This window comes from Martes martes (assembly GCF_963455335.1).
Source record: "Martes martes genome assembly, chromosome: 2".
NCBI lineage: Eukaryota > Metazoa > Chordata > Mammalia > Carnivora > Mustelidae > Martes > Martes martes.
Genome location: NC_137889.1, coordinates 74,728,126 through 74,754,517, shown reverse-complemented (window position 1 = coordinate 74,754,517; position 26,392 = coordinate 74,728,126). Strand labels below are relative to the sequence as shown.

General features: G+C 41.8%; 1 protein-coding gene across 3 annotated transcripts in view; it reads right to left on the bottom strand.

Moving 5' to 3' along the window:
* TMEM192 (transmembrane protein 192) overlaps positions 1-25,971 on the bottom strand; it is a 33,009-nt gene extending 7,038 nt beyond the window's left edge. For 2 of the 3 annotated variants that reach the window (XR_013966419.1, XM_080796795.1), the window contains exons 1-5: positions 25,782-25,971; positions 19,165-19,311; positions 11,667-11,931; positions 6,792-6,926; positions 271-373 (exon numbers count right to left, since the gene is read on the bottom strand). Coding sequence is in view for 2 of the 3 variants with exons in the window: in XM_080796795.1 (XP_080652921.1) it covers positions 271-373; positions 6,792-6,926; positions 11,667-11,931; positions 19,165-19,311; positions 25,782-25,808 (677 nt within the window). In the remaining variant the exon portion in view is untranslated. The remainder of the gene's footprint in view (positions 1-270; positions 374-6,791; positions 6,927-11,666; positions 11,932-19,164; positions 19,312-25,781) is intronic. The other variant, XM_080796796.1, reaches the window with a different exon arrangement.
* Positions 25,972-26,392: the final 421 nt, after the last annotated feature.

The following is a 26,392-nucleotide window of genomic DNA, read 5'->3' as shown; positions in this document are numbered from 1 at the left end:
AAGTGGGTCCCCTCCCAGTTTCCAGTACAGCATATTTTATTTGGGACTTTTTCTTAAGATGCTGTAAGCCAAGGTAATATTCCAAAATGAGGTTCTTTCATCAGACTTGGTTTTATCCAGCTGAATGGGAGTAAGCAAATCAAACTTTTAAATATAAGGCACATATGCATAATCATAAATTCCAAGCATAAGAATGTTTTCTAGATTTTCAAGGCAGGGCAACCTCATAATTCTCTTTCTCTAGTCTTTCATTCCCCACCCGAAACTTACCTGAATCCAGTCTCCGAGGTAATATTGCTGGGGTAAGCATAGATTTTTTCTTCTTCAAGTACATCAGGTTGTGGTTTGGCTTTATTAAATTTTCGAATTTTCACTAAAATAATAAAGTCATTATTGTCAGGTTACCTAATTATGAAAAAAACTTTTACTTCCATTTATTCAAATTATAATAATTGGCTATGCTTTTCAAGAAGTTAATATGGATGAAAATGCTTCATAAAGTGAATAAACAGGTTTGTTTATTGATATACTCAAGCCTTTGAAAATCTGTGAGCAGGCCTGAACTAAACACTGGACTACAGAGAGTGTCATTATTACTGGTAATAATAACAGCTATGATTTTTTTGTAAATTTAAAAGACAGAAGGCACAGGTGAATTATTGTGCATGGACAGCCGCATCCAGTTCTCAGAACCACCCCCTGAGGCAGATGCCCTTATGACTCCTACCTTCTACAATAAAGTGAAGCCCAGAGAAGTTAAATAAGTAGCCAGGTTTCCAGTCCAGGAACCATGACTTTTTTCCAACAACCTCCACTGTTGATACTACTCTATAGAAAGAGCTACTAGTTCAGGGAAAAATAGAGATGATCAGTCTGCATTCCAAGACATTATGAAAAGAACTAAAATCGAAGCTTGCATGAGGAGCTTGTGGCAGCCCTGGAAAGCAGCCCCTTAACTCAGCAGGAGTGGGATAGGAGGGACAATCATGGAGGGGGATGGAAGGGCTTGAGTCCAGTCTTGGGGGAAAGAGGAAAACTAACTGCACAGACTAGGGGAGGAGAGAAGAAGGGTGTTTTAGGTGTGGGAAGAGCCTGAACAAATACTTGACTTTGAGAAGAGGTGTGTGTGTGTATGAGGGGGTGGAAAGGTAGGCAGGCAAGACATGAGTGACTGCCAAGGCGTTGAGATTTTGTCCTGAGAATAAATAGGAGTCACTGAAAGGAGCTTACCATCACCCCTGAAGGGCAGGGATGAGTAGGGCCAGCTCATGGTGGGCCTTTTCTTTTCTTTCCTTATTTTTTTTTATAAGATTTTTTATTTATTTGACAGAGATCACAAGTAGGCAGAGAGGCAGGCAGAGAGAAAGGAGGAAGCAGACTCCCCACTCAACAGAGAGACGGATGGTGGGGCTCGATCCCATGACCCTGATACCATAACCTGAGCTGAAGGCAGAGGCCTAACCCACTAAGCCATCCAGGCACCCCTCGTGGAGGGTCTTTTATGCCACACCAAGACTTCAGAAAACTCTGAACAGGGAAATTGTTAATGATAAGAGTTACTTCTGCATACAGTTACATTGGCAGGAGGAAGGAATACAAAGTTAAGAGAACTGAGGAAGGGAGAGCAGTAGCATGCCTATGGGAATTATCCACACAGGATGTGATGAGTGTCTAATTGAGGCAGTGGCAGTGACAGAGGGGAGGAGACAGATATGGGAGACAGGCCGACTGAACAAGACTGATGACAGTGGGAGGGGAGAGTAAGGTGGAAGGAAGAAACCAGGATGACAAAAAGGTTTTGAATTGAGCAGGAGCTGCAGGTTGGTCCTCTTAGCTGAGGGAGGGGAGGAGGGACGGGATGGGGGAAGGTTTGGAAGAAGAGTCAGATGTTCAGGTCACTTCCGTCTTGGTACACTGGAACACCAGGATGGAAATGATCACTGAGCAGGTGAATATAAAGGTCCGGGTGGCTCTGTTCACCTGAGGGCTGCCTACTAGTGTGAGGACAGTAACTTTCAGTAGGTAGAGAAAAAGGATGCAGGAAAGCTGACACCCACTAATAGTAAAGAGATGGGGAAGAATCTATTAAAAGGAATGAAAATGAATCTCCAAAGAGGGAGGAGGAGAACCAGGAAAGAGCAGTCACCGCCAGGAAGGTGAAGACATGGAGAGGACCCAGGGGACCTGGGAGGCCACCGATGAACTTGGCAGCTTGTGAGGTTAAGTGATGTTATGGACTGAACCGTGTCCCCCGAAAATTGACATGTTGAAGCCCTCACCCCGAAGTAATGGTCTTTGGAGATAGGGCCTCCAGTGAGGTAATTAACATTAAATGAGGTAATAAGGGTGGGGCGCTGATCGGACAGGACAAATATCAGGATGTGCTTGCACAGAGCACAAGGCTATGTGAGGACACCCGCAGAAGGCAGCTCAGGAAGGGAGGCTCAGGAGAAACCAAGCCTGTCCATACCTTGACCTTGGACTGGCAGCCTCCAGAACTGTGAGAAAATGAATCTGCGTGGTTTCAGCCACCTAGTCCAAGTACTGCAAGTGGGGGAAGTCAGTGGCAAAGAGGCAGAGAAGCAGACACAGTGAAGGCTGCTGTTCCCCACTTCTCAGGGGCGACAACAGACCAGGACAATTCGTACCCTGGACAGCAGTTAACTGGGCTGTTAACTGTTAACTGCTAATAGCAGTTAACAGGGCTCTCCCCTGCCTGAACAATAACTCTGGGACCAGGCTGACATGAGTTGTCTCCCCCAGAGATGGCTACCAGGGGGGAGAAAGCCAGGGGAGAGGGAGGCAGTGATCGTCAACCCCAACTGAACATGAGAATTATACCAAACAGGTGAGAGTATTTGTCATGGGAATGGGGGGTGGGGGGAATAGGTCAGACCCCAGCCTTACATTTTGTAAAAGCTCCACATGCCATTCTTTCCTTTTTCATAACAAGTTTTCAGATATAATTCACATATCATGCGTTCACCCATTGCAAGTATACAAGTCAATGGTTCAGTATTTCAGAGCACTGGGCAATCACCTCCACAGTCAATTTTAGAACACATTCATACCCCCAAAGAGAAACCCGGTATCCATTAGTGGTCATTCTCCATTTGCCCCCTGCCCTCTAGCTCTAGGGAACTGCTCATCTATTTCCTCTCTCTGTACATGTGCCTGTTCTGGGCATTGCATATCCATGGGTTTGTACATAGACCGTCTTCGCAATGACTGGTTCTACTTTCAAGGTTCATCAACATTGTAGCACATATTAGTACATCAGTCCATGTAGTCATTCCATTTTAGGACTGAGTAATATTCTGTTGTATAGATTGAACACATTTTGTTTATCTATTCATCAGTTTATCCTAACATCAATTAGATGTTTTCCCCTTTGGGCTATTATAAACAGCACTTCTTTGAACAACTGTGTATGTGTTTTTGTGGAAATGTCTTGGATATATACGCAGAGTCATGAGACACTCTGTTTCTCCTTTTGTGGAGCTTCCAGGCTCCTCATGTAATTCGATGTGCACTCTCACCTGAGAATCAGGCTCAAGAAGTTGGAGTGAAGAAGTTAAAAGTGAGAAAGTTGGGGGGGGGGGGACGCTTGAGTGGCTCAGTCGGTTAAGTGTCTGCCTTCCACTCAGGTCATGATCCGAGGGTCCTGGGATGGAGCCCCACGCTGAACCCTGCATCAAGCCCCCGCACTGGGCTGGGTAAGCCTGCTTCTCCCTCTCCCTCTACTGCCCCCCCTGCTGTGTTCTCTGTGTCAAATAAATAAATAAAACCTTAAAAAAACCCAAAACCCTACAGTACATTTAAAGGAACATTGTAATTTAATAAGTTAAGCTTACTCTTGAGGATGTGGAGGTAAAACAGTCATACTTGAATCTTCTAAAGAAATTAAGCATTTGCAGAAACCCTAAGTTTATAATTACAATTATCATAAACTTTCCTATCTTAACCATCTATTTACTTTGAGAGTATGAATTACAATTATCAGGTTTTCTTACAGTAGGAAGCATATTCATTTGAGATTTAACAAGATAGTTTTTTTTTCTTTTTAATTTCATTTATTTATTTGACAGAGAGAGAGATCACAAGTAGGCAGAAAGGCAGGCAGAAAGAGAGGGGGAAGCAGGCTCCCTGCTGAGCAGAGCCCGATGTGGAACTTGATCCCAGGACCCTGAGATCATAACCCGAGCTGAAGCCACAGGCTTAACCCGCTGAGCCACCCAGGCGCCCCAACAAGATAATTTTTTGTTTTTTGTTTTTTTAAAGATTTTATTTATTTGACAGACAGAGATCACAAGTAGGCAGACAGGCAGGCAAAGAGAGAGAGGGAGAAGCAGGCTCCCTACTGAGCAGAGAGCCTGATGCGGGGCTCGATCCCAGGATCCTGGGATCATGACCTGAGCCGAAGGCAGAGGCTTAACCCACTGAGCCACCCAGGCGCCCCACAAGATAGTTTTTTAATGGTGTTTTTATTCAGATAAAAATTTAAAAATATAAGTAAAGAAGAAATATGCTACAAAGTCTTTGAGTACAGAATAAAGCAATTCTTTTTAATTAGAAGGCAATATATTAAAATAAATGGAAAAGAATAAAATAAACCCCTTTTTGTTTAAGTTTAGGTGTCATGTAACTACTTGTGTCCAACTGTAAAAATGAGTTCCTGTCAGGATTCTTAGAATATCTGTTTCCTTTGCCTTTTTTTTTTTTTTAAAGATTTTATTTATTTATTTGACAGACCGAGATCACAAGTAGGTGGAGAGGCAGGCAGAGAGAGAGAGAGGAGGAAGCAGGCTCCCCGCTGAGCAGAGAGCCCGATGTGGGGCTCGATCCCAGGACCCTGGGATCACGACCCGAGCCGAAGGCAGAGGCTTTAACCCACTGAGCCACCCAGGCGCCCCTTTCCTTTGCCTCTTAAACACTCTCAGGATTTTGGGTTTTTTATCTCTTAGATGTCTTATTTATAATTAATTATAGATGCTACAGCAAATCCTTTAAAAATAGTACAGTAAGTCCTAGAGAAATAAATCTTGGACTACATTTTAACAGTATTAATTTCCCCTTATTTACATGATTGACATTCACATGATCTTTGGAATATTGTTGTTACCTCCTTCTATGTCACAGAGCATTTTATAGATCTTTACTATAAGAAGGCCTGCACCCCTTGTAGTAAATAAAAGTTGTAGAGTACTAAAGTAACAGGGTAAGTGAATTCTCTACTCAGACCTAAACTATAACCTCATTTATAGCATCTGACAGACATGTCGTAGACTGGAACTGATCTCAATCAAAAAGGTAATTCAGTATTCATTTGTCATATGGATCACTTTACTGAAATAGCAAGCTGTTTCTTACAAATTGAAAAACGAATCTTACTTTAAAACTAGTCTCATTCTAGGGGCCTAGGTAGCTCAGTTGGTTAAGGGGCTGCCTTCAGCTCAGGTCATGATTGTGGAGGCCCAGGATTAAGTCCTGCACTGGATTCCCTGCTCAGCCGGAAGCCTGCTTCTCTTTCTGCCTGCCCCACCCTCCTCAAATAAATTAATAAAATCTTAAAAAAAATTAGTCTCATTCTCTTCTAGGAAGTTAAGTAGGTGATATACATTTATTTTTTTAATTTTTTTAAAGTGAGGTACAAAATGTAATCCTATCCATAATTTGGCTCATTATTAGCTGATAATTATAGAATAATTTATAAAGATCAATCAATAATGTGACGTTCACATTTTCAAACTAGTAACACCATTCATATTCTAAATACTCTTCTGTTGGCCTAAGGAGATGCACAGAAAAAAAAAAAAATCAGCAAAATGAAACATAAGCTGAGACCTGTGTGACTTTGCCCTTCTTGGCAAAAAGAAATGACCTTTTTCAAAATGGATACACAAGACATTTTATTATCACAAAATAACTGTTATGCAGTGCCAGAAAATTAGCTACTATTTTGGACAGGTTTTACTGCATGTCAATATTGCAGCAGGAATGAAACCTAGATTTTTCCAGGGCTAGAATTTTTTTCTGTTAAAAGTATTCTTCCATCTGTTTTTCATGTTAATATATCTAAAGCTTATTTTTTTTAAAGATTGTTTCTTTTAGAGGGAGAGTATGCGCAGGGAGAGAGAGAGAGAGAATCCTCTAGCAGATTCCCCACTGAGCACAGAGCCTGATGTGGGGCTTGATCCCAGGATTCTGAGATCATAACCTGAGCCAAAATCAAGAATCAGCCACTTAACCAACTGAGCCACGGCAGGCACCCCTCTAAAATAAAGCTTCCTTTAATTTTAACCCCTGAGAGTTCTGAGACACACACACAGAGAGACAAATAGACCAATCCTCAGACTCAAAATGAGTTCCTAAATGGTTTATCCTAAAGCAAGTCTGGGCTAAATGCAGTTTTGCACACATGATTTATTTATTTACTTATTTTGTATTTTGTCATTTTGAATTTAAATGCCAGACTTACAACTCAGTTGCCTTTGAAGAAGCAAATGTCCATGGGTCTTTTCAATTTTTTTGTTTTTGGTCTTTTTTAAAGATAAGGTGTCACTTGACAAAAATTAGTTTATGACACAAATTTAGAAGTATCACTGGTATGTTGCTGTTGGTTTGAAATCACGCAAGTTTGCACGTAGTCAGCAATGAAAAGTACAGGTGCTCAACAGGCTCTCAGCTGCTAGGAAGACCTTGCCGTAAAGATAACGGCAACGCTTCCCATGATCAGGGATGAAACAACCAGTTAATGGTCTTTGGGCCAACAGTCTCACTGTAATTCTCACCTGTGTAAATGAGCAGACAGGTCAGGGAACAGATCAGTTCCAGGCCCAGGATGGCCAGGATGAGGTCAAGATACAGCCTGCTGGGCTCCGGGAAGGAGTGCTGCACGCACAGCACGAGGAGGAGAGCTGTGCTGCCTGCAGAGGACAGAGAAGTGCAGGGTTAGCAGAGCCCAGATGGGGTCCACAAGGCAAGCGCACACCCAGGTCCTGTTATATGAAGCAGTGAAGGAAGCGTTGGTAACAACCCGAACTGCTGCTCTCTAGAGGGAAAAACCCCCAACGCAACTAAGAATTAATGATGCCCCCAAAATACAATTACATAAGAATCTGGATTTTCTTAAAAACTAAGTTATGATTTTTTGCTCTATACAATTATTAACAATGGCATTGCATGAAGTCCCATGTGCATTTAAAAAGGGATGCAGGGATGCCTGGGTGGCTCAGCTGGTTGAGCGTTTGACTCTTGATTTTGGATCGGGTCATGGTCTCAGGGTCATGGGATCCAGCCTCTTGTTGGGCTTCAAGCTCAGTAGGGAGTCTGCTTGTCCCTCTCCCTCTGCTCCTTCCCCTGCTCGCTCTCTCTCAAGTAAGTAAATACATAAGGATGAAGTTTCTGGAAATTTGCATTATCCCAGTTCTTCCGAATCCAGAGGCACTTCAGGACCGTGGTGGCCCATCCTGGTCACATAATGTACCAACAGAGAACTGCACAGAAGTTAAGAATGTTGCAGTTATGTGGACCACCTGGCTGGACATCTGGGACATGCTGCTGACTGTGGACAACTGACCTGACACATCTGCTCCTCAACTTCCTTGTCTGAAAAATGGGAACAACAGTACCTTCCTCACAGCACTCTTGTGAGGAATGAATGAAGTTAATATGTAAAAAATACTTAGAATGGTGCTTGGACACTATATGATCAATATGAACTGTTAACCAACTCCCCCCCACACTTAGCATATCTATTATTTGGTTTTGAAGATCATCAGCCTTGTTTTGTACTTTCATTTTGAAGAATACAACGCAGAAGAAAAGTAAAATTCTGGAGCAAAGAGGCTGGGTCTTGCCATCGTGTAAGGTATGAATGTGAGTTTGCCACAGGGAACTGCTTGGAGGAAGGGCTGTAGGACATTGTGCCTGGGATTTTTAAAGATTACACAAAACCAAAATTAGTAGTAGTAGTTTTATTGTTAAAGATTTTCTTTATTTGTCAGAGGGAGAGTGCACACACAAGCAGGGGGAGTGGCAGGCAGAGAGAGAAACACGCCCTGCCAAGCAGGGAGCCCCAGCGGGACTTGATCCCAAAACCCTGGGATCATGACCTGAGCTGAAGGCAGAAGCTTATCCAACGGAGCCACCCAGGCATCCTGAAACCGAAATTATTATAATAATGCTGATGATACCCACCATTTATTGAATACCTACTAGGTACTGTTAGTTCACTTCCTCCTGCAACAGAGTTTGTGTGAGAAATATTATTTTCCCGATTTTATAGAGAAAAGGTATCAGGATGAAGCTAATCACCAGCCCACAATACTATCACATGCCATAGAAACAATGGTCACACTCATCTGATTAGCTGGATGTTCCACATCCTCATGGATTTACCTTTTTATTCTTCATATAAGATAAAATACTTAAAAGTAGAAACAAGGTCAATACCTGCCCCAATCTCTTTGATCTTCTGGGTCCTTATATGAGCAACATAAAAGTCATGCCATCTGCAATTAAAAGTAAGGGTCTAATTGCTTAGAAATATTAAGGGTCATATGTTAGCAAGAATTTGAAATTGAGGGGTGCCTGGGTGGCTCAGTGGGTTAAAGCCTCTGCCTTCGGCTCAGGTCATGATCCCAGAGTCCTGGGATAGAGCCCCGCGTCGGGCTCTCTGCTCTGCAGGGAGCCTGCTTCCTTGTCTCTCTCTCTACCTGCCTCTCTGCCTAGTTGTGATTTCTCTCTGTCAAATAAATAAAATATTAAAAAAAAAAAAGAATTTGAAATTGAGCGAAAAGGTAAAGATCAGACAACCCTTGGTGGGCCTCAAAAATACTATTTCCAGACCACTCACTTGAGAGACTGAACATTGCTTTGGTTATAATGCATATACGGTCTTTAAGTTAAAAATGGGTTTTTCACTCTGGAAAACAGTGTGGAGGTTCCTCAAAAAACTGAAAATAGAGCTACCCTATGACCCAGCAATTGCACTACTGGGTATATATCCTAAAGATACAAACGTGGTGCTCCGAAGGGGCACGTGCACCCGAATGTTTATAGCAGCAATGTCCACAATAGCCAAACTGTGGAAAGAGCCTAGATGTCCATCAGCAGATGAATGGATAAAGAAGATGTGGTATATATACACAATGGAATACTATGCAGCCATCAAAAGACATGAAATCTTGCCATTTGCGACGACGTGGATGGAACTAGAGGGTATCATGCTTAGCGAAATAAGTCAGTCGGAGAAAGACAACTATCATATGATCTCCCTGATATGAGGAAGTGGAGATGCAATGCGGGGGGGTTGGGGGGAGGCAGGAAAAGAAAAAATGAAAAGATGGGATTGGGAGGGAGACAAACCATAAAAGACAATCTCAAAAAACAGACTGAGGGTTGCTGGGGGGAGGGGGGACGGGAGACGGTGGTGGGGAAATGGACATTGGGGAGGGTATGTGCTATGATGAGTGCTGTGAAATGTGTAAACCTGGCGATTCACAGACCTGTACCCCTGGGGATAAAAATACATTATATGTTTATTAAAATAAAAAATAAATAAATAAATTTAAAAATGGGTTTTTGCTTTTATCTTTAGTGGGTGGGAGGAAAGATTCTAGTGACATCTTCTGGCCAAAAACAAGTATTACACATCAGCAGCAGAACATACAAGCCAAGCTCTTCCTCAAGGAAGTAAAAATGTCCCCCCGCCCCCACAGTGAGTCAAAACCAGCCATCTCTATAAAATGCTTCTCTGTTATCGCATGGCCCTGCAGCTGCCACTGAGAACATCTCAGAGTAGATGAACTCGCAGCTTGCCCTTTAAGAAAATTTATTAATAGAACACAGAGGAAAAAAAATTAAATTCTGTAGAGCTGTTTTTCTGGGGGAAAAAATTATCTTCAAACCTGGCTTCAAAATGTATAAGTATTTATTCTGGACTCAGTCCGAAAACGAAGTTCTCTAAAAATGGTAGCAACTTTGAACACCAAGGCAAAAATGCCTAAAGAAGTTCAATTTAATTCCATTCAGCCTTTTTAAGATGTTTGCAAAATCAACAAGGTGGGTACTAATGCAGCTAAGTCCTGTGCAGACTTTTTGACCTTGCCTTCATAAATTGTTTTCCATTTTGGATAATGCATTTTATTATATCACAGTCTCTCACTAAAAGAAACACTGAATTTCATTTAAAGTAAAGCCAATTTCTTCGCCCTACAAGTATCGAATAGCAACAGCAGCTTATCTTCTTGAGATGATTAAGACGGCTCATACCAGAAGGGGGGAAAAGTCTACATCATGCACAGGCAGATACGTGGACACAATGTTCACAATAGGGGCAAGAAAATGTCACCCCAAAATATGCTTTTGGGCATAAGGATTATTTTTTTCTTAAGATTTTTTTTATTTGAGAGAGAGAAGTAAGGGGAGCGGCAGAGGGAGAAGCAGACTCCCCACTGAGCGGGGAGCCCCACTTAGGGCTTGATCCCAGGATCTCAAGATCATGACCTAAGCTAAAGGCAGACGCTTAACTCAGCCACCCAGGTACCCCGCATAAGGATTATTTTAAGCTGATTAGTTTTAAGAAACAGCAGACACAGGTGAATCCCAGAAAGCTGATGGAAGTTACCTTTTTAAAAAATTTTTATTTATTTATTTGAGAGAGGATGAGAGAGCATCATTCTCTAGAGGAGCAGCAGAGGGAGAGGGAGAGGCAGGCTCTGCACAGAGCAGGGAGGCCGATGTGGGGCTCCATCCCAGGACCCCAGGATCATGACCTGAGCTGAAGGCTGATGCTTAACTGAGCCACCCAGGTGCCCTGAAGATACCCTTTTGTAAGAGACAGTTACAAAGGAAAACTAGTTTGTAAGCGTGTTCTCCTTTCTGTACCAGGAAGAGAAGGAAGGCTTAGAAACTATTATCCACAGACAAGGCACAGACTTAAATCTGCCTAATAGTCTTACCGTTGTTTCCAGAGCTTTTCCTGCTCACCCTCCGTTTATTCCTCCCACTGCCTCACCACAATTGTCTATGGTCTCTTTGGATAGAGATGGTGTTAAAGGTGGTATCGTGGCCCCTTTTGGAGAGTTACTCAGTTTTCTTGGGTCTCTCCCATGAAACACAGGAGGTATGCATGTTAATAAATTTGTTTATTTTTTTCTTGTTAACCTTTCATTATGGTGGGGTCTCAACCAAAAATCTACCTAGAAGGGTAGAGGGAAATTTTTTCATCTCCCCAATGATAACAAACACAGATGTGAAGGAAAATTAAGACTATACTGGGGCGCCTGGGTGGCTCAGTCAGTTAAGGGTCTGCCTTCAGCATGCCTCAGGTCATGATCCGAGGGTCCTGGAATCATGCCCTATCTTAGGCTCTCTGCTCAGCGGGGAGCCTGCTTTTTCTTCTTCATCTGCCTGCCGCTCCCCCTGCTTGTGTTTCTCTCTCTCTCTCTCTCTCTCTGTGTCAAATACATAAAAAAAAAGAAAATTAAGACCATATTATTAAAAAGCTTCAAGACAATAAGCTGATCCAAGTTTTAGTGGCCACAACACACATCACTTTCACAAACACGAGAGACTATATTTGATTATAAAGTCAAACCTCCCATTTTCCTTCTGCTGGCATTTACACCACACAAGCCACAGACAAGCTGAGCCAGACTCACCTGTTGAGTGTATCATCAGTGCAAGTCCTTTAAGATGCCTCGTGGCTAGGTAGATCACGTTATAGCCTCGGTTTCTGACTTTGTTGTGGTGATACTGGATGTAGCGTTCAAGAAGGAAATGCAGAATCCACAAAATAACTTTTCCAAGGATTATGACTGTCTGAACCTTCAGTGGGTTGGTATAGTTTCCTGGGCACTTGTCCTCAATTGGATTAGGGTAAGAACAAAGCACACCTGTTAAAAATGCTAAAATGACATATACAACCTGGTGGAAATGAAAGCAGTAGGATTAATATTCAATATTTAGAATTAAGAAATGATGTTTACCACCCAAGCACATAGTCATACCTATGACTTTTGTGATCCTATTTTTATAAATGAATTTACAAACAACTTTATTTTTCCATTTTACAAATGTTTTAAACAGAAAATTTGGAGAAAAATTTGCAGAAAATTTGGAAACAAATCACAAATAAGAGAGGTCACCTCAAATCCCGTCTAATAGAGATGAGTACTTAAACAATTTCTTGCCCACTTCTCTTTTATTGAAAAGAGTAAAAGTTAATTTAGTGCTTCAGAGGTAACTAATAAAAATCATGGCTTAAAAACCTTTATTTCTAGTTTCAGTTTTAAGAAAACAATAACAAGTATGCAATTAGATCAACAAAAAATCAAAAGACTGGTGCCAAAATACAGGGAAACAGAAATTCTCATATATTCTCATATATTGCTGATCTGGGAATAGATGTGGAAAAAGAATTTGGAAGCATCTTGATCCTGTCCTAAGAACTCTACTCATCAGAAGTAACAGGCCCAGTTCAGATGGCTCTATGACTACCAATATTTATTACAGCATTCTCTATTATTTGCAAAAACGCTGAAAATTGCCCAAGGATATGTGTTCATCCATAGCAGAATGCTTGAGTAAATTAAAATACATCTACTCATAAAACAGAGTAGTATTGAGCTATTAAAGAATTAACTAAATCTCCCTGTATTAATTTGGATGGATGTCTGTATGTTAGGATTAAAAGAAGTAAGTTATAGAGTAGTAGTTCAAAGTGTGGTTTACAGACCAGCACAATCAGCATCACAAGGGAGCTAGTCAGAAATGCAAATTCTCAGGCCCCACCCAAAACCAGGAGAATCTGGGGATGTCACCAAGCTATCTCGTTTAACAAGCCTGCTGGGGAGTCTGACACACACTGAAGTGTGAGAAACACTTGGGCAGAGTGATAAATACAGTATTATCCAACTGGGGGGTGGGGGGAAGAAATAAGGGAAATCCTTTAAAATATGTATGAATGTGTGTGTGTGTGTGTGTGTGTTAAGCAGGCTCCATGTCCAGGGTGGAGCCCAACACAGGGCTGAACTCAGGACCCTGAGATCAAGACCTGAGCTGAGATCAATAGTCGGTCACTTAACCAATGGAGCCATCCAGGCACCCCTCTTTTTGTACGAATTGAATGAAAGGCACTGAGATATACTCATTTATTAACTCAGAGAAAAGGGCTGAAGCAGAGAAAAGGGAAGATAGGATTTTATCTTTGTACACTTTGGTAATGTTTTACTTGTTACGATAAGGAAGTTATTTTGTAATTTAAAAAATCAAATAAAGAAAAATGTATCCTTGGTATTCATCACCAAACACCCAATAGTAGGCAATCCTAGCATATAATAAATCTACTTAAAATATATGTGATTTGTCTACGTGATTTGTCAAGGGCAGTCATATTTGCTAGGGCAACTCAAGATGCCTATTACCATAAAGGAAAAAACTGAAAGGTCGACAAATTCCCTATACTGGAAAACACTGTACATTGAAGCAAGCTGATCCATTTTATATAAAGTAGCATATAGACATTTTGCTTGTTTAAATTTTTACTTAAATTTCAGTTAATTAATGTATACGGACTGGAAATTTAATGTTAGTTTCAGGTGTACAATACAGTAATTCAACAATTCGGTACACAACCCGGTGCTCATGACAAGCACCCTCCTTCATCCCCATCACCTATTTCTCCCATCTCCCCACCCACCTCCCCTCTGGGAACCATCAGTTTGTTCTCTATAATTAAGAGTCTCTTTTTTGGTTTGCCTCTTTTTTTTTTTCCCTTTGCTCATTTGTTTTGTTAAATTCCACGAGTGAAATCACATGGCATTTGTCTTTCTCTGACTATTTTGCCTAGCATAATACTCTCCAGCTCCATCCATTTATCCTTGCAAATGATAAGATTTCATTCTTTTTTATGGCTGGGTAATATTCTGTTGTATATATATACCACCTCTTCTTTATCCATTCATCAGCTGATGGACACTTGCACTGTTTTCATAATTTGGTTATTATAAATACTACTACTATAAACAACAGGGAGCATGTATCCCTTTGAATTCGTGTTTTTTCATTCTTTGGGCAAATACCTAGTAGTGCGACTGCTGGTAACTCTATTTTTAACTTTTGGTGGAACCTCTGTACTGTTTTCCAGATTGGCTGCACCAGTTTGCATTCCCACCAACAATGCTGATGGGTTTCTTTTTCTCCACATCCTTGCCAACATCTGTTGTTTCTTGTGTTGTTGATTTTACCCACTCTGACAGGTGTGAGGAGATACCTCATGTAGTTTTGATTTGCATGTCCCTGATGATAAGTGATGTTAGGCATACTTTCATGTGTCTGTTGGCCATGTGGATGTCTTCTTTGGAGAAATACGTATTCAAGTCTTCTGCCCATTTTTTAATTGGATTGTTTTTTGGGTGTTGAGTTTTGTAAGTTCTTTGTATGTTTTGGATACTAACCCTTTATTAGATTTGTCATTAGCAAATATCTTCTCCCATTCTGTAGGTTGCCTTTAGGTTTGTTGTTTCCTTCGCTGTGCAGAAGCGTTTTATTTTGATGTAGTCCCAATAGTTTAACTTGTTTCTCTTGCCTCAGGAGACTTTTCTAGAAAAAAGTTGCTATGGCTAATGGCAGAGAAATTACTGCCTGTATTTTCCTCAAGTTTTGTGGCTTCAGGTCTCACATTTAGGTCTTTCATCCAGTTTGAGTGTATTTTTGTGTATGGTGAAAGAGAATGGTGTGGTTTCATTCTTTCACATGTTGCTGTCCAGTTTCCCTGCACTGTTTATTGAAGAGACTGTCTTTTTCCCATTGGATATTCTTTCCTGCTTTGTTGAAGATTAACTGACCAAGTAATTGTGGGTTCATTTCTGGGTTTTCTATTCTGTTCCACTGACTTATGTGTCTATTTTTGTGCCAGTACCATACTGTCTTGATCACTACAGCTTTGTCCTAGAACTTGAAGTCAGGAATTGTGATGCCGCCAGCTTTGCTTATCTTTTTCAAGGTTGCTCTGGCTATTTGGGGTCTTCTGTGGCTCCATACAAATTTTAGGATTGTTTGTTCTAGTTCTCTGAAAAATGCTGTTGGTATTTTGATATTTGATAGGAACTGAATTAAATGTGTAGATTGCTCTGGGTAGTATAGGCATTTTAACAGTATTTTCTTCTTTGAATCCATGAGTGTGGAATGATTTTCCATTTCTTTATGTCATCTTCCAATTTTTCATCAGTGTTTTATAGTTTTCAGAGTATAGGTCTTTTACCTCTATGGTTAGGTTTATTCCTAGGTAGCTTTTGGGTTTGGGTGCAATTGTAAATAGGACTGATTCCTTGATTTCTCTTTCCACTGCTTCATAATTGGGTGTATAGATATGCAAAAGATTTCTGCACATTGATTTTGTATCCTGTGACTTTACTGAATTTATTAGTTCTAGCGGTTTTTTGGTGTATCTTTCAGGCTTTCTATGTGTAGTCTCATGTCATGTACAAACTGAAAGTTTTACTTCTTCCTTGATGATTCGGATGCCTTTTCTTTCTTTTTGTTGTCGGATTGCTGAGGCTGGGACTTCTAGTACTATGTTGAATAAAAGTGGTGAGAGTGGACAGCCCTTATTGTTCTTGGCTGTAAAGAAAAAAGGACACCTGGGTAGTTTAGCTGGTTAGGCGTCTGCCTTCGGCTCAGGTCATGATCCCAGGATCCTGGGATAGAGCCCCACGTGGGGTTTCTTGCTCAGCGGGGAGTCTGCTTCTCCCTCTGCCTCTGCTGCTCCCCCTGCTTGTGCTCTCTCTCTGACAAATAAATAAATAAAATCTTTAAGAGAAAACTCAGTTTTTTTTTCCCATTTAGGATGATGCTAGCTGTGGGTTTTTCATAGATGGCCTTTATTATGTTGAGGTATGTTTCTTCTAAACTTATTTTGTTGAGGGTTTCTTATCATGAATGGATGTTGTACTCTGTCAAATTTTTTTTCTGATCCATTGAAATGACTGCATGGTTCTTATCCTTTTTAAAATAATTAATGTGATGAATCATGTTGATTGATTTACAAGTATTAAACCACCTTTGCAACCCAGGAATAAATCCCACTTGATTGCAGTAAATGATTTTTTTAAATGTATTGTTGGATTTGGTTTGCTAGCATTTTGTTGAGGATTTTTGTGTCTATGTTCATCAGAGATGTTTGCCTATGGTTCTTTTTTGTGGTGTCTTATCTGGTTTGGATATCAGGGTAATGCTGGTATTTTTCTTGCTTTTTGACACAAGATTTTCTTAGTCCTAAAATTAGGGCAATCGATCCCATAGTATCATAGGCAGGCATTTTAAAGATTTTTTTTTTTTTAATTTATTTGACAGAGAGAGAGAGAGATCACAAGTAGGCAGAGAGGCAGGCAGACAGCGAGGGGGAACCAGGCTCCCTGCTGAGCAGAGAGCCTGATGTGGGGCTCGATCCCAGGACCCTGAGATCATGACCTGAGCTGAAGGCAGAGCTCAGCTTAACCCACTGAGCCACCCAGATGCCCCTGTAGGCAGGCATTTTAATATAAAAAGGTTTTTCAAAGTCATATGTGTGTATGTTTGTGTGTATGTGGGGGTATAAATACATAGAGAGTATGTTACACAAATTAAAGATACATTAGTTAAAAAAAGAAAACAGGCCATAATCCAAGGACCAAGAGGCCACCTCTTCAGTTGATAATCTGGGGATTGGGAAGCCCTGGTAGAACCAGGCCACACTTAACTACATCTACACAAGGAAAATGATGCTCCCCTCTCCTCAGGGTATTCAGTTGTGAATTCAAGTCTACATGGTGTGTGTCACTGGAGCAGCGGCTGAACGAGTCAATGAACCACATTCATTCTTCTCATAAACACTTGGGATCGCTAAGAACTTGCCCTCCTGACTTTTCACACTGTAGCAAAGAATAACTACATCCCCTCATGCTTCAGATCTCAGTGACCAAAATGGAGATGATTAACAGACTGGATGCAGAGCCATCGATAAGCTTACACCAAGACCGTTCACACGTACAGGTGTTTTGCTTGTTTGTTTTTCCATTTAGGGGTTTCTTTCTGTGTGCATGTGATGTTGAATTTATTTACTTCTTTATTCTTATTGATATAACTGGCATATACCATTGTGTCAGTTTAAAGAGGACAACTTGGCTTTTGGTTTGTTTTTTTTTCTTTTTTTAAAACTTTTTATTTTAGTTTTAATAACCTCAAGAGCCAATGTGGGGCTCAAACCCATGACCCGGAGATCAAGAGTCACACTCTCCTCCAACTGAGCCAGCCAGGTGCCCCTACAACTGGTTGATTTGATACATTTATGTATTGCAATATAATTACCTTCCCAGTGTTAGCTAACACCTCTATCACTTCACATCATTACCGCTTCCTTTTTGTGGTGACGACAATTAAGATATCTAATCTCTTGGCAACTCTGAACTTCATAATACATAAAATATGGCTGACTGTAGAAACTAGGCTATGCATTTGATCGCCAGGACTTTTTTCTTTTTTTAAAGTGATAGAATTTTTTAAAGCAAGGATGCAGAAAAAGCTCTCAGGAGTGAGAGGGGTCCTGACAGGGTTGCCCTCTCCAGAACTTATTTATCTACTAGTTGCAACCCATACGTCTTTAGAAATCCCCAGACATTTTGGGAGCCTGGGTGGCTCAGTCAGTTGGACATCCAACTCTTTTTTTTTTTTTTAAACTTTCTCCACCATGACCTATTTATTTATTTATTTATTAACTAACATAAACTGTATTATTTGTTTCAGGGGTACAGGTCTGTGGTTCATCAGTCTTACAGAATTCACAGTGCTCACCACAACACACACCCTCTTCAATGGGCATCGAACTCTTGATTTCAGCTCAGGTCATAGTCTCAGGGTCATGGGATCAAGCCCCATGTCCGGCTACACACTGAGGATGGAGCCTGCTTAAGATTCTTTCTCTCCCTCTCCCTCTGCCTCCCCACCCCCCAACTCACACTCTCTCGATTACAAAAAAAAAAAAAAAAAAAAAAAGAAATCCCCAGACATTTGTAATTTTATCATTGTTTAAAACATGGTGCAACACTACATATTGTTCTGCTGCAACTGGACTTCTCTCCTTAACATTATTTTCTAAGTGTAGATAAATTGATAAATTTCTGTGTCAATATATATAGATTTATCTACATTTTTTTTGTTTTAGTAACTGAAAAACACATGCATATGGTAAAAAGAAATTTCAAATAATACAAAAGGCAAATAGGAAAATGTATCAGGTGTGCCTTCTACTGAGGACCTCAGACCTCCACCACAGTGACACCTAGTGTTAAAGGATCTTGTGAATGCTTCTAGAAATTTTCTGTTTATACACATACACACCAGCCCTCTCAATTATCTTTTAAAATGTGCAAATGGGAACATTCCATGCAAACCTGAATATAAACTTGTGTTTGTGAATACTCAAAAATGTAAGCATGAAGGCTAGTCTAATTAATATATACACATCCACCCTGTTTTTTTTCAACAGTTGCAGAGCATTCCTTCATATGGATGGGAACTACAAAGTGTTCTCTGAATGGTGGTAGTTGCAATATCTTGGTATTACAGACAACATTACTACTATTAACAATATCCTTACACATGTGCAAATATATTTGCAATAAATTCTTTGAAGTAGAGAGATAAGTAAAAAAGTATGCACATTTTAAATGTTGGTAGATGTAGCCAAACTGCCCTCTGAAGATCATACACACACACACACACACACACATTATTACTATTACATTTTATATATACATAAGAGCTTGTATATATATATGTGTGTGTGTGTGTATATATATGTATTTTTATATATATGTATTTATTATTTTTATGTATATATATGTATTATATATATATATATATATATATGTATTTTTATTCATCTGACAGAGAGATAGAGAGCATAGCAGGGGCAGCAGCAGAGGGAAAGGGAGAAGCAGGCTCCCTGCTGAGCAGGGAGCCCGACACGGGGCTAGATCCCAGGACCCTGGGATCATGACCTGAGCTGAAGGCAAATGCTTAACAAAAGGCAAATGCCTGGGAGCCACCCAGGCATCCTGAGCTTATATATATATTTTAAGAACATCGCCTCTGTATGGATTATTGTCCCAGCCAACTTACATGTATTAATAAGAGAAGATTTGCTATGATGACCGTAGGAAGAGGGTGGAATCTGGGTCTAAACTGAGCATGTAATGAATGGTGTGGAAGATGCTGGGTGTCCAGAAGAGGGTCATCTTCAATACTTTGGGTGAGATCCAAGGAACCCTGAGGTACAGAAAAGCAGAAGCAATCTTTTAATCCCCACTTTCCAGATTATGTGTCTAAGACAAATCTACTAAATTCTAAAGCATTAAAAACCATTACACAAGTTAGAGGCGAGAAAAATACCCTCCCTACATAAAGCCAATTTAAAAATATCGTGAACTTCTAGGTAACTACTGTATACAAGTTGATGAAAACAAGTGTTAAAATAGGTTGAGGAAATCTTACTTCAATTATCTTCAAGTGAGGTATTACATAAATAGATTAAAGCAAACAATGTTTTCTTTAAGTCCTCAAACTTATTGATTTATCTAGCATTACTTAGATTATTGATGAAATAATTACATATGGTTGCAATTCTTAAACTACATCCTGATGTTCCACAAAATTTTGGAAAGTTGGTGGAGGCTTTATTTAACTTTCAGTTATGATAGAAATGTTTTAGAGAAGGAAACAGATCACCATGATAGAGTTTTAAGGAGACTTTAGTTGACAGATACCAGAGACTCAATGAAAACAACTTGCAAAGTTCCGGAAGTAGCTGATGGCGTTGAGCTGCAACCTAAAAATTCAGTCTGACTTATTTAAAGGTGCTGTCTCGGCAGGAACAGTACTACCAGATCTCTGGCTCATACAACCATCTCTTAATCTCAGACCCTTGCTGAAAACTATTATATATAAGATAGTATAAGATGAAAAAATTATAAAACACAGTCCCTGTCCCAAAGATTACATTTTCATTGGGGAAGCTGGGGATAAAGGTATACAGGATGAAATAATATTATAAGTGAGCTAACTGGACAAAAATAGGATGGAAATAAAGATTTCATTGAAAAAGGGAAGATTGAGAATAGCATTTGGAAACAGGTAAGGGCTCTTTGGAAGGGGTAGAGTGAGACAAATGGTACAGGGATGGTTTCTGGGCACCAGATTACAAAGATAAAAATAATAATCTGGAGCCTAATTCATATTTGGGGCGGGCTTCTCAGTTTCCAAACTCAGGAATTCAATGCTGCTCTGCAAATTTCTTTTTTTTTTTTCATTCAGTGCCTACATACAGCTTCCTGTTTAGTTTGCTGTAACTTACGGTATGATTCTGATTATTTCTGTTCTTTTCGAGACTCCTCTACCTCTAGCTCTCTCTCCGTCAGCAGACAGATGTCCCAGTCTCCACAGAGCTTCCTCTGGCTTCCATCTGTGCATTCTTCCAGGTCCTGCTGGGTCAATTCCTCCACATGGCCTTCCTGGGCTGCCAAGCATCTAGATCATGCCACACCTCCATGCCCTCTCACATAGTTTGGTGCTTGCCTCCTCTATCATACTATCCTGTGACAGTCCTACTCCTTACCTATCCTCCCAAGTAGATTACATGAGACCCACAAACTCCCCACCACGTATTTGTCTTTGTAATCTTAACGTCCAACAGGGACTGGGGGTTAGCACCCACGGAACAGATGATGAATGAATGACTGTTCCGATCCTACCTCAGCAGTGTTCCTAAGTCAGTCAGGGTGTCGTCAAAGACCTGGGCTAAGCAGAAGAGGTTATCGGGAGCTGTGGGGAGAATCAGCTCTGACCAGATGCAAAGGCAGTAAGTATTGTGCTTACAGGTAAGCTCCTAAGGAAACTGCCCCATTCAGATACCAGTTCTCCTGCTTCCTTAGCAGTGAAGGAGTTACTTCATCTCTGTGCCTGTTTCTCATCTCGGGAAACAGAGTTCTAATAGCAACTGCTTCATAGCTTTGGGGGGAAGATCAGACGAGTTACTATTCATAAAAGGGCTGGAACGCTGGCTGGCACAGACATGACAGTCAGTATCAGCCGCTGCTGTCTCTACCACTTGCTTTTCCCTTGCTCCCCATGGAGCACGCCTTACCACCCTGGCCCCTCAATCTCATCTTACTCTCCATTCTCACTCTTCAGGCCAGGTCCCATCATTTCTCATGGCCTTTGCCTTCCAGTCTCCAGACCCTAGCAATGTCTTGCTGCAGTCGATGTCTTCTAACATGAACATTTACGTTTCTCTCCCCCAAAACTTGAGTCCCTCCCCGTTCTCCTCTGGACAAAATCCAAATTCTTAGTCTGGCTCTCTGTGTTAGAATCCCTTCCCAAGCTACTTTTTGGGTCTTGCCTTTCATTACTTCTCTCTTCTTCCTGATGCCGACTGCTCATGCGCCTGTCTCTCACAAATCTCTTTCAGCCCCTGTGCCTTTACTTACTTTGGCCCACGTGTCAAGGGCTTGTCTTACCAAGAATGCTGGCTTCGCTGATCCTCAACATTGTTCCTACTGCCCTGTCAGCCAACATTGTACTTCTCATGTCCCCAAGTCTGACTTGGGTCTATTTTACATCTTCCGTATGTCTTTTTACCCCTTTGAACACACAGAAAACAGGTATAATAATTTTTTAATGTTCCTGTTTGCTATTTTTAGCATGTCATTTCTGAATCATTTCAACTGACTTACATGTCATGTTTTCCTGCCTTTTGCATGCTTGATAATTTTTTTCAACTTATTAAGATCCAGTCGACATATGGCTTTGTGTAAGTTTAAAGTCCACCAGGAGTTAATATGACACACTTATATATATTGCAAAATGATTCCCACTGAAGCATTACCTAACACCTTCACCACATTACATAATCATCAGTGCCCGGTAATTCTGGATTGGATGCAAGACTTCCCGATTTATTGCTTTGGGTGTGGGACAGTTTTGTGTTCCTATAGTCTTGAGTTTTTGTTTTTGTTTTTGTTTTTTTCTGGAACACAGTTAGATTACTTGGAAACAGTTTGATCTTTTTGGCCTTGCTTTTATTTATTTATTGTTAGGTGGGACCACAGCCATGTTTAGTCTAAGGCTAGTTTTTCCCCACTATGAAGGTAAGACCTCTGTGAGACCTAGTACCCTGTGAATTATTGAGTTTCCAGTTGGACTGGTGGGCTAGCCACTATGCCTGGCACTGTGTGAGCACTAAGTTCCACTTCCTCTAGTTATTTCAGGTGGTTCTTTTCCAGGCTGTGGGCAATGTCCTCACACGCCCATACTGAGCAGGACTCTGCTGACTCCCTGAGGGGCACTCTGCACGTTTTCAGTTCTCCTCTCCAGGTACTGCCACGTGAATTCTCGTTGCCTCAGTCTCCCCAGACTCTCAGCTCCATCTCCTCAACTCAGGGAGCCTGCTGACCTCTGCCAGGGCGCCCTTTCCTATCACAGCCTTCAGCCTCTCTCAAGGGGGTCAGCTGGGGCAGTCATATGACTCACTCCATCCCCCTCCTCTTGGAAAGCACTGGCTTTCACTGCCCAACGTTCAATAGCTCAAAAAAGTGTTGTTTCCAATATTGCATGTAGTTTTTTGGTTACTTCAGACAGAAGAATGAATCCAGTCCCTGTTATATCGTGCTGGCTAGGAACAGAAGTCCCTACTGCACTCTCACACATGTCTATTACAACTTCCAATAGTAACCAGAGGATAGCAAAGTTGTTGGAAAAGTGTGCTTCACATGGGCAGAGACTCTGTTTTGTACTTTCATTATACCTTTAGCATCTAACATAGAGTATAGGCTCAGTATGTGTGTGGAGTGAACGAAACTTTGCCCAACTTCTTGAACACTTGGGGCCTGAGAGTTTAAACAAAGCAGGCCTTGAGACCTTAACTGTAAGACTACTGTCCATTTATCTCCCATTTACCTCCCTTTCATGCCCCTCCTCCCCTAGCCTAAATGACCTTTCTAGACGTCCCCACAAATATCCTTCTTATTTTTTTCAGAATCCATACAAGCCTCATGTTCTCTATAAAACTTGTCATGCCGGGGCTCCTGGGTGATTCAGTCGGTTGAGTGTCAGACTCTTGATTTCGCCTCAGGTCATGATCTCAGGGTTGAGATGGAGCCCCAGTCAGGCTCCGTGTTGGGTGTGGAGCCTGCTTAAGATTCAATCTCCCCCTCACCACCTCTAAAAAACAAAAACAAAGAAACAACTTGTCCTGCCAACTGTTTTCTTTCTACTTTACAACTGCTATAAAATGTACTGCTCATAATATTAATTTGGAATAGTTCTTTTTTCTTTCAGATTTTATTTATTTACTTGAGAGAGCAAGCAGGAGCGAGCAAGAGCGAGCATGTGCAGGGGTGGAGGGGCAGAGGGAGAAGCAGACTTCCCGCTGAGCAGGGAGCCCCATGTGGGGCTCAATCCCAGGACCCCAGGATCATGACCTGAGCCGAAGACAGCTGCTTAACCCACCCAGCCACCAAGGCTGTATTGTATTTTTTCCTTATGAGTGCTATCTTGTATTTTTTCCTTTTCAATGTATATACATTCTGTTTCTCCTGATTACGCTGAACAGGTTGGAGACGATAATATGGTTTCTTCTCTACGTCACTTATTAGACTTAGTAAATACAACGTATTTGAAGGCTATTTCAAATCCACTGTCCAGTGGATTCTATAGGAAATGTGTAACAATGCCTCATCACTCTCAGATGGCAACTCACCATCTCCGTGTGAAAGGTAAAATGAAGACAACTCCTGGAATCCATGTAATTTCTTCACTTACACTATTAAGAACTACATCATGACCTGCAGAAGATATCTGCTGTTTTGCCCACATGGATCTCTTTGCTCTTCTTTTGTGATAATAACTGGATCTCCTCTGGGGACTCACTGTCTACCTCTCCATTAAGTCCCAATGGGAACATCCTTCGGTACTTTTCACCCTCCTCTGGAAAAATGGAACCTCTGGCCTCTGGTAGAACCTAAGGGGGCCGGACAATTCAATTCTTTATGTGAGCGACAAACCAAAGGGAGACTATGGCGGGCACATTCAGTCCAGGGCAGACTCTGAAAGGACCCCTGTCCCTTAGATCCCTTGTGCCGCCCTTGACTGGAGTTCTTTCAGAGGCGTAGGTGTTCACTCACTCTGATCATTTCAAAGAAATTCCTTTCTTCCTTAAATCAGCCAGAGTTGGTTTCATAGCTTGCAAACAGTGAACCTTAAATGAAAAGCCTTTGCCTCTGTTAACTCTTTAAAGTGTCTAGTCCTATGGCATACACCATATTTTTAGCTTTTTACTGAATGGTAGAAATCATAGCCACAAATTACCCAAAACAGGCAACTTGCTCAGATCTAAAGTGATCTAGATATGTAACCGTTGGTGAAACATTAATCTCCATTTGTTTGGTGGAACAGATTTCTAGAATTGTAATCATCCTAAAACTAAAAGCTACAGATTCAAAAATCTGGGGGCAACTTAGCATCAACCAAGAAGCATTTACTGCACACATTTTCCTCAGATTTTTCCCCATACACTGTCAGCTTACAAATGTCACCCTTAAAAATTCAGAAACAATGATTTATTTCTTCAAATGTATGTGAATGTCAAATCTACCTTCAGTGTCTTACAGTTCGTTTTTCATTTTCTCAACTGAAAAAAAAAAGGTAGGTTTTAGCTTTATCATTAGAAATTGTTTGGATCTTAGTTAAGATACTTTAAGTGTGGTTGTTACTTACCTAAGAATCTAAGCTCTTGTAGGCCTGGGACTCTTATGTGTCTTGCCTAATGCCCCTAATTCAATGACAGGATCACAGTAATATTCCTATTTATGTATTAATCCAAATTAATGCTTTAATGTAACTGTCAACTTTGCATTTCTCAAGGATAAATTTTATTACCTGTCAATGAGGCAAACCAGTTAATTCTGGGCACAATTACACGTCTCCCCTAAGAAAGTTTCAATATATTTAAGTCAAGATTTCACTTTGTGAAATCTTGTAAACTAGGACTGTAAACTAGACTGTAAACTAGGCCTATGTTTGTTTTTTTTTTTTTTAAGTAATCTGGTTTGGACCCATGAAGTAAGGCAATTTAAAAAATCCTCCCATGCCTATCACGCTTGCATTCAAAACATCACAACACTGTTTTTCTCTAGTGCGGGTTTCTGAGCAATGACAGCGACAAGTCGGCCCGTGGGACGCCGGCGGCCTGACTGCGTGTCACAGCCGCTCCAGGTCCACAGCGCTCTAAAGCCAACGCAGGGAACCCACGACGACGGAGACTGACCCCCCTGCGCCCCAGGACCTGTGAGCGCAGCCCAGCCGCCCGGCGCAGAGAAGCGCCCGAGGGAGGGCTGTCAGGCCAGACGCGCATCACGTGAAGCTCCCAGTTCCGGGATCAAAGACGCGCTCCGCACGTGAGCTGGGCGCCAGTCAGGGACCCCCGCATCCGCGCATCCACCGCCCAGCAGCCCACCCGGCCTTCACTCGGGAACAGAAGCCAAGAGCCGGCGCGTCGCGGACCCTGCCTCCTGGGGTCTCGTCCCAGGACCCCGCGCCCCGGGCCAGCCCTGCACAGGAAGCGCCGCCTCCAGCCGCGGCCGCACCGGTTAAGGGTGGCTTCCCCTGGCAGTCTCCGCCCCGCGCGCCCAGCAAGGGAAGAAAGGGGTTCCGGGACCAGCCTCCCTCCACTTCCGCGCACTCACGTCTTCCATCCTGCCCCTCGTAGCCATTTCCCGAAGCCTGAGGCCGAAGCCCCGGCCAGCCGGGCCTCTCCACCTGCTCCCCGCGCCGCCGGCCTAGGAAAATTGCCACCTTCTAGGCTTAGCCTCCCCCACTTCAGACACACCCCCTCCTGCTCCCGCTCCGCCTCGTCTTCCTCCGAGCCCCGCCTCCTCACTCTCGATTGGCCAAGACGCAGGGGCGGGTCGCGCCCTGAGATACAGGCCTTATGGGCCTCCCGCAGCTGCACTGGCCGCCTGGCTTCCGGGCGTTTCCAGCAATCTCCGCTCAGGTCGGGTGGTGGCCAGAGCTTGGGTGTTAAAGGTTGCGTTCCGAATCCAAGAATTTAACTATTTTTGCCGCCACTTGTTTCTTTTTAAAACATTAACTTTTCTCGGTCTTCCTTAGTTTGTGTTTGGAGGCACAATTCCATGCATGAGTAGAGCCAGCTATAGAATCCTACCGCTGCCATTTACAGCTGGGAACTCCACCAGTAGAGTGATAGGAACAGAATAAAGATTCTAATTTACATGACGTATTTACACACTTCACTAATGGGAAATGAAGCAGTTCAGGATTTTTAGGGCTTTTGCTT